Genomic DNA, 13,177 nt, shown 5'->3' with positions numbered 1-13,177 from the left:
GATCAGCTATTCAGGGAGGTCAGATACCAGTGGTGGGGAATTTTCAATAAATTAACTTAGTAGGATTCATGCTCAAACTGGATTCTACAAGCCCAAGTTTAGGCCTAGTCGAGCAGAGGGCCTGGAGGAGCCTGATTAAGTTTGGTCAAAGGAGAGAGTCTTTGTCACTTCCTTTTACTTTTGATGTTTGTCATCTAGTGCAAACAGGTAAGAAATTACAAATGACTCCAAATGCTGTCACAGAGAATAAGAGACGCCATGAAAGCATAGGAAGGTCTATTTGCTGTGGGTAGAGGGGGTGTTAGGAAATTGCCTCTGAGAGTCAATGATGATTGAACTGAAATCTGAAGAGGCACTGCAGACTGCATGAAGAACCGGGGCGGGTGGGGGGGACAAAAAACCTCTTAGACAGGAAGGATCATGAATGCTCTCATAATTCGAAGGTGGAAGTAGAAAGCTGGAGGTAGAGTGGGAAGAATATAAGGGAAGAAGTCTCCAGATAGATGCCTGAGTAAACTGAGCAGATTATAACAGCTGCTTTTCAGCCTCTTCTGAATTTGGGTCTTTATGTCAAGAAGAGTGGGAGCTATTGAAGGGTTTGAAGGAGAGATGAAGATCTGATGGGTGTTTTGAGGGTGGATGAGAGATTGGACAGCAGCAGGAGGAGATATGGGGGGCCCAGTTCAATGGTTGTGAGTGAAGTTGCCGTAACAGAAAACAGTGATTTGAAACAGGGTGGTGGCAGAAGAGATCAAATGAGCCTCTTGAAGTATTTAGGTCACTTCTGAGGGCTGGATTAGAGAATGGGCAACATGAAGGGACTGAGGAGGACATGCAGACTCCTAGCTGATGTAAGCGGCTCTATGTTGGGGTCATCCACGAAGACAAGGAGAGGAGAGGAGGACCAAGGTGTGTGAGGAGGAGGGAGAGTGTGGATGGGCACAGGAGGGAGGAGCAGAAGGTCATCATCACCTAGCCGAGGCCTCTCATCTTTCCAAAGTTGTGGCTTTCAAAGTTTTGACAGTGACCCATAATGAGAAACATTTTACATAAACTTTCCTGTAGGCAGATAGGGTGTACAGAAGTTTCTAAAACAATGCTTCCCGTTTCCATGTGCAACCAAAGGGTATTTCCTACCATATTTTCCTTTAAAAGAGAAAAATAAAATGAGGTACGCGTGCGCCACGAGGCAGTACCTTACATGGTAAAGGCAGCGGTAACGGAGAAAGCAAGGGTACCTGTAACTGTAGCGGTGACCGCAGCGATAACGGCAACGGTAGTTGTATCCGTAGCGCTAAAGGTCGCGGTAACTGCAGAAGCAACAGTAGCAGCAACGGTAACTGCAACGGTAGCGGTGACGTCAGCGATAACAGCAATGGTGATGGCAAAGGCAACGGTGGTTGTAACGGTAGAGCTAAGGGCAACGGTAACAGCAAGGGCAACGGCAACGGTAACGGTAGCGGTGACGGAGGCGGCGACCACTGTGACGTCATACGCAGCAACCTTTGTGACACCAGGGCCTTGGTGCTGCAACTAGGGCGTTGGGACCTGTTGCCCAGACAGACTTCGCTGCGGTTTCAGACTGGAGGGATTCTGGCGGCTGCTCCGCTGCCCGGCTGCCCAACTCTTGTGCTGCCCTTTGCTCCCAAAGGATGTCAGCCTCAGCCTCCAGCTCCTCACAACTGGGCATCAAGGGGATCCTGAAAAACAAAAGCTCGTCGGGTTCCTCGGTGGTGGCTGCCGGTCAGCAGTCTGGAAGTAATAGTCAAGATGCAAAGAGGAAGAAATCCCAGAAATGGGATGAATCAAGCATCCTTGAGACATACGGCGCAGCGTACAACGACTACGGTTTAATGAAGGAAGATGAGACTAGCACTCCCTGCACGAGTGCGCAAGACGATAAGGAAGATTCAATGTATGATGTTGAAGGAGAGGAAGCTACGACCCTCACCGTGCTAGTTAGAAAACTAGCCGCCACTGATATTTCGGACCAGAGCCGTAAAGCGGAGGAACCAGAGTGCAGCGATGCGTACATGAAAAAAATCCTCCTCCACAAGCAGGAGAAACATCGGCAGTTCGCAATGAAAAGAAAGCTTCACTGCCAAAAAGAATTAAATGTCAAATTAGCTAGACAGTTAATGTGGAAAGAACTACAAACCGAAGACGATGACAGTGAAGAAAGCCCGCAAGTCCTGAAGAAACAAAAGACTGCTGCGGAAAAATCCGAGGAAGCTCCTCCAAGCGATGAACTGAAAGTCTGGTCATGCGACGCATAGACGGTATCTGCTTCACCCTTGCAATTGTTTGTGAAATACAAACCTGGTTAACGTAATACCCTGCTTCTTGTTTTCTATAGCGCATGCGTGGAGTACTAAATTACTTAAACTGTAATGCAGAATTGAATGGTAATCTTGGAGAGTAATAGATTAAGTGGGAAATGTCTGCTTGATACGATTGGTAATTATTTAACACAAACGCAGATCCTGATATTGCTTTTAATTTTATACAACCATGTTACTTTTTATAAAACCATGGGTTAATATATGTTCTACAGCTTTTTAATATGTTAAAAACTTGAAGGGGGACTGATTTATATTCACTTCTAGTTGTACTAGCTGTTGTAGAAAAGGTTTTGTTACTATTCGCTCTTGTTACCCAGGCTGGAGTGCAATGGCGGGATCTCGGCTCACCGCAACCCCCGCCTCCTGGGTTCAGGCAATTCTCCCGCCTCAGCCTCCCGAGCAGCTGGGACTACAGGCATGCGCCACCATGCCCAGCTAATTTTTTGTATTTTTAGTAGAGACGGGGTTTCACCATGCTGACCAGGATGGTCTCGATCTCTTGACCTCGTGATCCACCCGCCTCGGCCTCCCAAAGTGCTGGGATTACAGGCGTAAGCCACCGCGCCCGGCCCCCACCTGCATCTATTTATTGGGCTGTGAGAAGAAGCAACCCCACCCTTGGTTTGGTTGGAGAACAGTAGGATTGTTGTTCAAACTGGATTCTACAAGGACAGAGGGAAGCCCAAGTTTGGGCCTAATCAACAAGAGGGCTCAAAGGAGCCTAACTAAAGATAGGTCAAGGAGAGAGTCCTTGTCATTCTCCTCTTGTTCAAGGAAAGAAGAAACATTCAGATATTTGCAGAATGCCGCAAGAAGTCAGGCATTGAATGAGGGGCATTTTCATTATTATCAAGACTAATGGCTACAAACAGCTGTTGAATCCAGTAAGCAGCTAGTCAAGATTTCTAGATTTAAGCTCAAAACATTTTTAGATGGGGGAGTGAGGACAGCAGTGGCAATATGACAAATTTCTTGGTTTGATTTGCAGTTTTAATGTTTTTGACGATGACATCAAATGTTTCAGTAAACTTTCTAAGTGGGTCACACAGCAGCAGGTATGAAGTAAAGATCATTACCTACAGATGATCTGCTATGGTTTATATCATTTGAAGTTTATATCAAGTTGCCTAGTTTCAATCTGCAGGACTTTATGGAAAGGGCAGTTTTAGATCTCAGTGATACCAAGTCAGGAGGGTGGGAGAAAAACTGGAAGCATTAGTTTGGAGAGTTATAACCAGAGAAAGAGAACTAGGAAAATCCAGAATCCAGTCCGGTTTACAGGTAGATAATAAAACTAAACACAATGAAGAGGGCTATAATCTGATAATGGATGCACTGCAGTTTTCCACTGAAACAAAATTTCTTTCTATAGCCATCCCCCTTTTGATTCTTGCTTGTGAAATAAATCTGACCTCATTAGCTTTGGCCCACCTATTTACATAAATACAAGAAGAATGAACTACATAGGTCTTTTAGAGTCTGCTTTGCTGGAACTTTTCTTAAGGAATCTCAAACTTGATTTTAAAAACCTTCTCAGGGCTGTGAAGCCAAGCCAAGAGTTTACTACCAAATTCTTCCTGCAATATCTTGGGATTTAGATGAATTCCTCTCTTCTCGAGGTTCCCACAGTACCCTGAGGTCCCTGGGCCTGCACAATGGTTAATTTTATGTGTCACCTTAACTGGGTTAATGGATGCTGGTAAACCATTGTTTCTGGGTATGGCTGTGAGGGCGTTTTTGGAAGAGAATGGCATTTAAATCCACCTTCCCCAGTGTGAGTGGGCATCATCCAGTCTTTTGAGGGCCCACCTGAGTAGAACAAAAAGGCAGAGGAAGGATACATTCTCTCTCTTTCTTGAGCTGGAGAGTCCATCTTCTGCCTTTGGACAGCAGAGTCCCTAGTTCTTGAGCCTTCAGACTCCATAATTTACAGCAGCATCCCCCTGGTTCTCAGGCCTACTGCCATAAATTGGGTGTTACACCATTGGCTCCCCTGGTTCTGAGGCCTTCAAACTCAAACTTCACTACACCACTGGCTTTTCTGGTTCTTGGTATCCATAATCATGCAAGTTAATTCCCATGATAAATCTCTTCCTATCTATCTATCTATCTATCTATCTATCTATCTATCTATCTATCATCTAGTCTATTTTTGTTGGTTTAGTTTCTCCAGAGAACCCTGACGTATACAATCTGCCAGGAAGTGACCTCCCTCACTCACCTGTAATGCTGGGAACCCTGTAAGCCAGGTACTAGGCCAGTGTTTTCAAGTGTTTTTGTAAGCACTGGCTCTATAAAGTCAACTTTATTTCTTTAAAGCTAATTCTATACCCATTATTCCCTAATATGGCATTCTGGTCAAATTCTTGGTAATGTAGCCAATTTCTCTAGTTGTGTCTAGTCACAAGGAAAACGTATCCTTACTGAATTTGGGCAAATAACTATATTCCCATGAAAATAAGAATATTCAATAAGAGGTTCCAAATTCTGGAGGGATAAGGTAGAGAGAAAGATAAATATTCATTTTTGTTGACAAAAGCGTAGTCTACTCAATTGCTATAAGTTATACATAGCTTAAGAGAAAAGAGGAAAAGGGACCTTGAATCTGGAAGCTAAAACATTAAAGAGCCGGCAATATTTCATAACAAAAGTATACAAAAGTATAAACATTCTTATTAGTTCATTCAGTCCCATGTAGCAAATCCTTGTTTTCCTTGATTTAGGGTTGCAGTTTTATGAGTCTATCAGTTTTCTCATTAAGTCTGGAAGTTCTTACTCAGTCTAGTGGCATGTTTGCAAAGTCATTCAATTGATGCCATCGTGGAAATTTCTTGCCTATAGCTGATTGTAAATGCTTTCAGAGAAGCATCAGAGTAAGACAAAAACTATCTGTGAGCAACAGAAGACTTAAAATGACCATGATTAAACATATGAAGAGAGTTCATTTGGCAAGAAATTTGGTCAGTTCTGTGGCATATAGCATTTTAAGATAATAACTGCAATTATGACTGATTATGTGGGCAGTAGGGGCATTGACAAATTTTTAGGGATTTCATACCATTTCTGAAACAGTTACAATAATAAGTTATACCCATACACATATAATCTATAGAAGGTTAAGCATCACTTCTTATTTGACAGTGCTTCTCATGCAATTTAACTTATGAAATAAACCTAATTACTTTAATATCTCTCTTTTACAAGGTGAAAGAACAAGTTCTTTAATAAGAGAGCTCTCCGGTGAATCTCAGTTAGTTCCAAGTCAAAAAGATATCATTTAGAATTAGATTTTGAGAAGTTTGTCAAAAATTTTAAAAGGGTTGAGCACCTGATTAAATAGGATTACAGATCACTATGAAACATACTTACTTATCCATTTAATCGAAGTGGCAATAAAAGATTTCAGAGGTAAATATAGAAAGTAACATACAGAAGAAAAATAACCCTAGCTTTTTTAATATTGAGAAGACTTGCTTTTGAAAGCATTAAATATGTGATAAAGACAATATGAAGCACAGGAAATTTATTTACATAAGACGTAGTAGCATCGTTCTTTCCTAGATGAATTATTCAACAGGTAAAGACAAATCTTTCACAATAATTTAATAAAACTTTGTCCTTTTAACCGAGAGAAAACCAAATTTTAGATTTGGATCGGTACATTATTGAGCTTAGAAAAATCCTTGTAAGAATTAGCATCTGGACCACACATAAAATTCCTTTTCCACAACTTCTACAACTTTTAAAAAACATGTATTTTGCTTCAGTGTTACTCTTTCCCCCTTTCTCATTTTGGAACAATCACTCATCTTACTTTAGGACAACATGAGTCTTTTTTCCCTTAATGAAAATGCATTTTTCGTATTTTATGCACTTTTCTTCATTAAAAACATATCCTACTACCCTTGTATATTTTGCATACAAAGTTGTTTCCCTACACTCTTATTTCTAGTGGTTTTAATTATATTATGTATTGATAATATCTTTTAGCCATCATTCACCTTTTGCAGAAAAAACTAGGAAGTGGACAACTGTGAAGTGTCTGTCATATACCAGCTTTCTGTATGAGCACATTAGCAAATGTTGTGAATATACCATCCCACATTTATTACAGGTATAGGTTATTTTTTATAATACAATTTTTCATGTTTATTAAGAGGCCCAAATATATTCTACCCTCTCTATTCCGTATGAAAATAAGAACCCAAAAGTACACAAACGTAAACTTAGATTTAGTAGTATTTTAGTAGTTTATCTTGCTTAGAAATGATCTATTTACTTGATTAATATCTATTTCTTAATTTAACTTAGGCTAACTCTAAGTTTCACATTACCAAATATTTGGAAACTGTTTTTAGGTTATAATAATTATAACATTAAACAAGGCTAAAAATCACTTCATTATTTTTCTGTTAACTAATTTTATAGCATTTGCATGTTAGGCAAGCGTCAAAAAATCAAAAACCCAAAAATGTTAAATATATTTATTTAACATATAAATATATATGGGCTTTTGTTTAACTGCTGTGCTTAGTATACATGAAGTGATGGATACTGCACTTTTACTTGTTCATTCTTAGGTTAAATTTATAATTTTTATAACTTTAAACATCTAGTAGAGATAACATACTAGAAAACCCAGGTAGAATAAATATGTTTGCTCATCTTATCCTTAATGCTGATAATTCAGAAGATATACCCATCTTTATTAAACCAACAATATTAACGTAATCTTATTTCCCAAAGATTTACCCAAGTCAGATGAAATTGAAAATGATTTGACTTAGTTCCTATATTTCTGGGAGTTTTAGTAATATTTAATTTATATGTCTCATTTATCTTGTAAGCCAATTTGAATATAACTCTTCCTTTAAGGAATTTTATAAATTAGTTTGTAATACCATCTGGAAGTAGGGAAATATCATTTACATAATATGCATGCATACATACATACATACAAGCATATATAAACATACAGATGGAAACAGAGATCTTACAGCTTTTATTCTAAAATTTTAGCCATGAATCAGGCAACACAGTAATACAAAACTCACTGGTTTATCTCCACTTATATTTTTTATCTGAATTGTGTTTCTGACAAAAATGGGACAAATTGAGGTTACCTACTCAGTAAGAGCTAAAGATTAGGGAAAAGAGTTAATGCTTGCTGGGCTTAATACCTAGGTGAGGGGGTGATAGGTGCAGCAAACCACTATGGCATATACTTACCTATGTAACAAACCTGCACACCTTGCACATGTACCCCAGAACTTAAAGAAAAGAGAAAGTTAAAAAAAAGGAATATGATAAAGTATCAGTTATAAAATATGTAACTTCTTTTTTGGTTGCTCATTTTTAATGTATTTTCTAATTGCATTTTAGGTTTGGGGGTACATGTGAAGAACATGCAAGATTGTTGCATAGGTGCACACACGCACACATGGCAGTGTGATGTGCTGCTTTCCTCCCCATCACCTATATCTGGCATTTCTCCCCATGCTGTCCCTCCCAACTCCTTTAAGAAAGAACATGTTAAAAGGAATAAATAAAATGTAAATGACTGAAGAAAGAAAAAAAGGAGCTGCAGCTTTTTATGAAGTTTTGTGGAGAACTCCAAGATTTTCTTTTGCCCTGATATGTAATCCTATAAAGGCTGAAGACTAAATTTGAGATCAGAGACTGAGGGCACATCAAGCAAATGTCTAGATGATTCCAGAGTCAACCTGAGTAGATGAAATATCCAGTCTGGGCTGGGCACAGTGGCTCACTCCTGTAATCCCAGCACTTTGGGAGGCCAAAGTGGGCAGATCGTGAGGTCAGGAGATCAAGACCATCCTCGCCAACATAGTGAAACCCCATCTCAATACAAAAATTAGCTGGGTGTGGTGGTGCGTGTCTATAATTCCAGCTATTCAGGAGGCCGAGGCAGGAGGATCGCTTGAACCAGGGAGTCGGAGGTTGCAGTGAGTCGAGATTGCAACACTGCACTCCAGCCTGGCAACAGACCATGACTCTGTCTCAAGAAACAAACAACCAAAAAAAATCCAGTCTGTTTCCAAGCAGCCTTTCTTTTTTTCAGCCTCAGATAGTGGCTTTCAGGTATCTCAGTCCCTTGAGAGGCCCTGATGTGAGTGGGAGGATTAAAGTTCAAATGCCTGAGGGAGTTGAGCTAGAGTGAGAAGGGAAATGTCTGTCAGGGGTGGACAGAGAAGTGGAGCAGGCAGGGGTTTGAAGGGAACATATCAAGGAATTCAAGGGAGCAAAAGGGAAGATCGAAGGCGGTAAGAGGAAGAAGCAATGGGAAGGAAGAGACCATAGAGGAGCCAGTTTGAGGAGATCTCGAGTTCCTCAATGAGGCCATTGGAGTTCCAAATAATTCTCAGCAAAAGCATGCCAATAAGAAAGGAAGTAGACAGAGCTGGTCTGAGCAGGGTTTCAAGAGGAGGGGTTTCAGACAACTGAGCAGTTTCTATGGGAGAAGCAGGATCAAACAGAGAGACGGGAAAAATAAAGTTTCCAGCCCAGTAATCATACGGTGGACCCTTACTTGAAACAAAAGAGTCAGGAAAGTATTCCAGGCCAGGGAACCAGGAAGTAATTAAATAAGGGTGGGGGGCAGGAAGAATTTTCTAGCCAGGACCAGGCCCAGGAATCACAGAATATATATAACTCCGCCCCAAACAAAGAGCCAGGAAGAAAGACTTCCAGCCCAACAGGTGCCTTTTCTATTCGTTTTTTTGAGACAGGGTCGCATTCTGTCACCCAGGCTGGAGTGCAGGAGGCTCAGGTGCCTTTCATAAAAAGCTGCAGACTAACCCAGCTTCAGAGAGTATATTCAGAATCATAAGAATCAAAATGCATCCTCACCATGCTTCCACAGACTGCCATCTGAAGCACTGGCTCAAGAGGTGGATTTACCAATGGATTCCTGATCAGTCAGTCAAGAGTGAAGACAAAGGTTTCAAAGGTGCATACTTCAGATTCTGGATGAGAGCTCCAGGGGTCCAATGGTGAATCTGATCTTACCTGAGTCACAGCCAACATAACTGTTAAAAAATTATTCATGACGCTTGTTAAAGATGGTAAGGAAGCCTCTATTCCATGGAGACCTATCAGAGTAGCTACAGGGACCACTGCAATGGGGTCAGTCTTGCAGTAGGGGAGAAAAATTGGCATTGACATCCACTCCAACAAGAATAGGTAAAAGGCAGGGTGGAGATTCAGTGAATGGAAAATTACCGAAAGGAAACATCAGGGCTAAGGGGGATTCTTGCTAGACTGACCCAACGGGGCGACAAGATATCTAGTGTGGGACATGAGGAATTTGATCAGCTATTCAGGGAGGTCAGATACCAGTGGTGGGGAATTTTCAATAAATTAACTTAGTAGGATTCATGCTCAAACTGGATTCTACAAGCCCAAGTTTAGGCCTAGTCGAGCAGAGGGCCTGGAGGAGCCTGATTAAGTTTGGTCAAAGGAGAGAGTCTTTGTCACTTCCTTTTACTTTTGATGTTTGTCATCTAGTGCAAACAGGTAAGAAATTACAAATGACTCCAAATGCTGTCACAGAGAATAAGAGACGCCATGAAAGCATAGGAAGGTCTATTTGCTGTGGGTAGAGGGGGTGTTAGGAAATTGCCTCTGAGAGTCAATGATGATTGAACTGAAATCTGAAGAGGCACTGCAGACTGCATGAAGAACCGGGGCGGGTGGGGGGGACAAAAAACCTCTTAGACAGGAAGGATCATGAATGCTCTCATAATTCGAAGGTGGAAGTAGAAAGCTGGAGGTAGAGTGGGAAGAATATAAGGGAAGAAGTCTCCAGATAGATGCCTGAGTAAACTGAGCAGATTATAACAGCTGCTTTTCAGCCTCTTCTGAATTTGGGTCTTTATGTCAAGAAGAGTGGGAGCTATTGAAGGGTTTGAAGGAGAGATGAAGATCTGATGGGTGTTTTGAGGGTGGATGAGAGATTGGACAGCAGCAGGAGGAGATATGGGGGGCCCAGTTCAATGGTTGTGAGTGAAGTTGCCGTAACAGAAAACAGTGATTTGAAACAGGGTGGTGGCAGAAGAGATCAAATGAGCCTCTTGAAGTATTTAGGTCACTTCTGAGGGCTGGATTAGAGAATGGGCAACATGAAGGGACTGAGGAGGACATGCAGACTCCTAGCTGATGTAAGCGGCTCTATGTTGGGGTCATCCACGAAGACAAGGAGAGGAGAGGAGGACCAAGGTGTGTGAGGAGGAGGGAGAGTGTGGATGGGCACAGGAGGGAGGAGCAGAAGGTCATCATCACCTAGCCGAGGCCTCTCATCTTTCCAAAGTTGTGGCTTTCAAAGTTTTGACAGTGACCCATAATGAGAAACATTTTACATAAACTTTCCTGTAGGCAGATAGGGTGTACAGAAGTTTCTAAAACAATGCTTCCCGTTTCCATGTGCAACCAAAGGGTATTTCCTACCATATTTTCCTTTAAAAGAGAAAAATAAAATGAGGTACGCGTGCGCCACGAGGCAGTACCTTACATGGTAAAGGCAGCGGTAACGGAGAAAGCAAGGGTACCTGTAACTGTAGCGGTGACCGCAGCGATAACGGCAACGGTAGTTGTATCCGTAGCGCTAAAGGTCGCGGTAACTGCAGAAGCAACAGTAGCAGCAACGGTAACTGCAACGGTAGCGGTGACGTCAGCGATAACAGCAATGGTGATGGCAAAGGCAACGGTGGTTGTAACGGTAGAGCTAAGGGCAACGGTAACAGCAAGGGCAACGGCAACGGTAACGGTAGCGGTGACGGAGGCGGCGACCACTGTGACGTCATACGCAGCAACCTTTGTGACACCAGGGCCTTGGTGCTGCAACTAGGGCGTTGGGACCTGTTGCCCAGACAGACTTCGCTGCGGTTTCAGACTGGAGGGATTCTGGCGGCTGCTCCGCTGCCCGGCTGCCCAACTCTTGTGCTGCCCTTTGCTCCCAAAGGATGTCAGCCTCAGCCTCCAGCTCCTCACAACTGGGCATCAAGGGGATCCTGAAAAACAAAAGCTCGTCGGGTTCCTCGGTGGTGGCTGCCGGTCAGCAGTCTGGAAGTAATAGTCAAGATGCAAAGAGGAAGAAATCCCAGAAATGGGATGAATCAAGCATCCTTGAGACATACCGCGCGGCGTACAAAGACTACGGTTTAATGAAGGAAGATGAGACTAGCACTCCCTGCACTAGTGCACAAGACGATAAGGAAGATTCAATGTATGATGTTGAAGGAGAGGAAGCTACGACCCTCGCCGTGCTAGTTAAAAAACTAGCCGCCACTGATATTTCGGACCAGAGCTGTAAAGCGGAGGAACCAGAGTGCAGCGATGCGTACATGAAAAAAATCCTCCTCCACAAGCAGGAGAAACATCGGCAGTTCGCAATGAAAAGAAAGCTTCACTGCCAAGAAGAATTAAATGTCAAATTAGCTAGACAGTTAATGTGGAAAGAACTACAAACCGAAGACGATGACAGTGAAGAAAGCCCGCAAGTCGCGAACAAACAAAAGACTGCTGGGGAAAAATCCGAGGAAGCTCCTCCAAGCGATGAACTGAAAGTCTGGTCATGCGATGCATAGACGGTATCTGCTTCACCCTTGCAATTGTTTGTGAAATACAAACCTGGTTAACGTAATACCCTGCTTCTTGTTTTCTATAGCGCATGCGTGGAGTACTAAATTACTTAAACTGTAATGCAGAATTGAATGGTAATCTTGGAGAGTAATAGCTTAAGTGGGAAATGTCTGCTTGATATTATTGGTAATTATTTAACAAAAACACAGATCCTGATATTGCTTTTAATTTTATACAACCATGTTACTTTTTATAAAACCATGGGTTAATATATGTTCTACAGCTTTTTAATATGTTAAAGACTTGAAGGGGGACTGATTTATATTCACTTCTAGTTGTACTAGCTGTTGTAGAAAAGGTTTTTTTGAAAATTTAAAACATAATTGGTAAAGTAGATTATCTAGGCTGATAAATATTCAGGATATAAAACACTTTAGGGTGATTTACTTTTTAATTGAGAGGGAATATATTATGAGTTATTGCTGAATTTTCTTATAGTACCTTTAGAATTTCTCTTAATTTCCTTTGTGTTTACAAGGAAATGCCTATAATTTTTCTCATCAAAAGTAGCCATTTTTCATGCATTATCAGGTTAAAATTGTAACAATGTCTGTTTTGTTTTTTTGTACAGAGGATGGGCAGATTTCGTAGCAGTAGTTTTTTTCAAATTCTAAATTAGGAGTCCCTTTTCATGCCTATCTTAACCTCCATCCTTTGTTCCCCAGCCCTCCCAGCCCATGCACATCCAATCCCTTACCTTTATGGAATATCATAGATAGTCAGGACATTAGAAACCCATTTTTCTCTGAGATATTCTATGTGTTGCAACAGTGTCATTTCCATTTTGAGCATCACGGTCTTCTCAGCCTAACAACATGTGGGGTTACATAACCATTTGAATGCAAAAAAGTGATCTCCATATGCCTGCAGAGTGAACACCTGCCTGCAGATGCGTTCTTCTTTAAGTTACTTCTGTGTGAAGATGAAGACAGAAAGCTCAGCCCTCGTGACCTGTTCTTGCTCAGAAGAAAAGGAAACCCAGCTCACATTTGGCTAGACTTGGGGGAGGAATGAGGTTGCATAAATTATAAGGGAAAACCATAGATGACTCATAAGTGGGGGGATAAGCAGATGAAGACATTGGAGGGAATAACATATGGTTCTATATGGGGGAGGGAGGTGTGTCAACTTAAAGAATCATTTTCCACAAGATGATACACGATTGTTTACCTAACACA

The 13,177-nt window shown here is 41.6% G+C and overlaps 1 protein-coding gene across 1 annotated transcript; it reads left to right on the top strand.

The window, feature by feature from the left end:
• Positions 1-11,225: 11,225 nt before the first annotated feature.
• Positions 11,226-11,992, top strand: PPP1R2C (PPP1R2 family member C). Its single transcript, XM_017968377.4, has one exon. The coding sequence runs from the start codon at positions 11,321-11,323 to the stop codon at positions 11,942-11,944; it is 624 nt and encodes a 207-aa protein (XP_017823866.1). The 5' UTR covers positions 11,226-11,320; the 3' UTR covers positions 11,945-11,992.
• The last annotated feature ends 1,185 nt before the right edge of the window (positions 11,993-13,177 follow it).

The sequence above is a fragment of the Callithrix jacchus genome, chromosome X, assembly GCF_049354715.1.
Source record: "Callithrix jacchus isolate 240 chromosome X, calJac240_pri, whole genome shotgun sequence".
In the NCBI taxonomy this organism is placed as follows: domain Eukaryota; kingdom Metazoa; phylum Chordata; class Mammalia; order Primates; family Cebidae; genus Callithrix; species Callithrix jacchus.
The sequence above is the reverse complement of the archived record's forward strand: the minus strand, read 5'-3'. Positions and strand labels throughout refer to the sequence as shown.

What these genes read in the sequence shown, in the direction of transcription:
- PPP1R2C (XM_017968377.4), top strand. Translation starts at nt 11,321, where the DNA reads ATGTCAGCCTCAGCCTCCAGCTCCTCACAACTGGGCATCAAGGGGATC.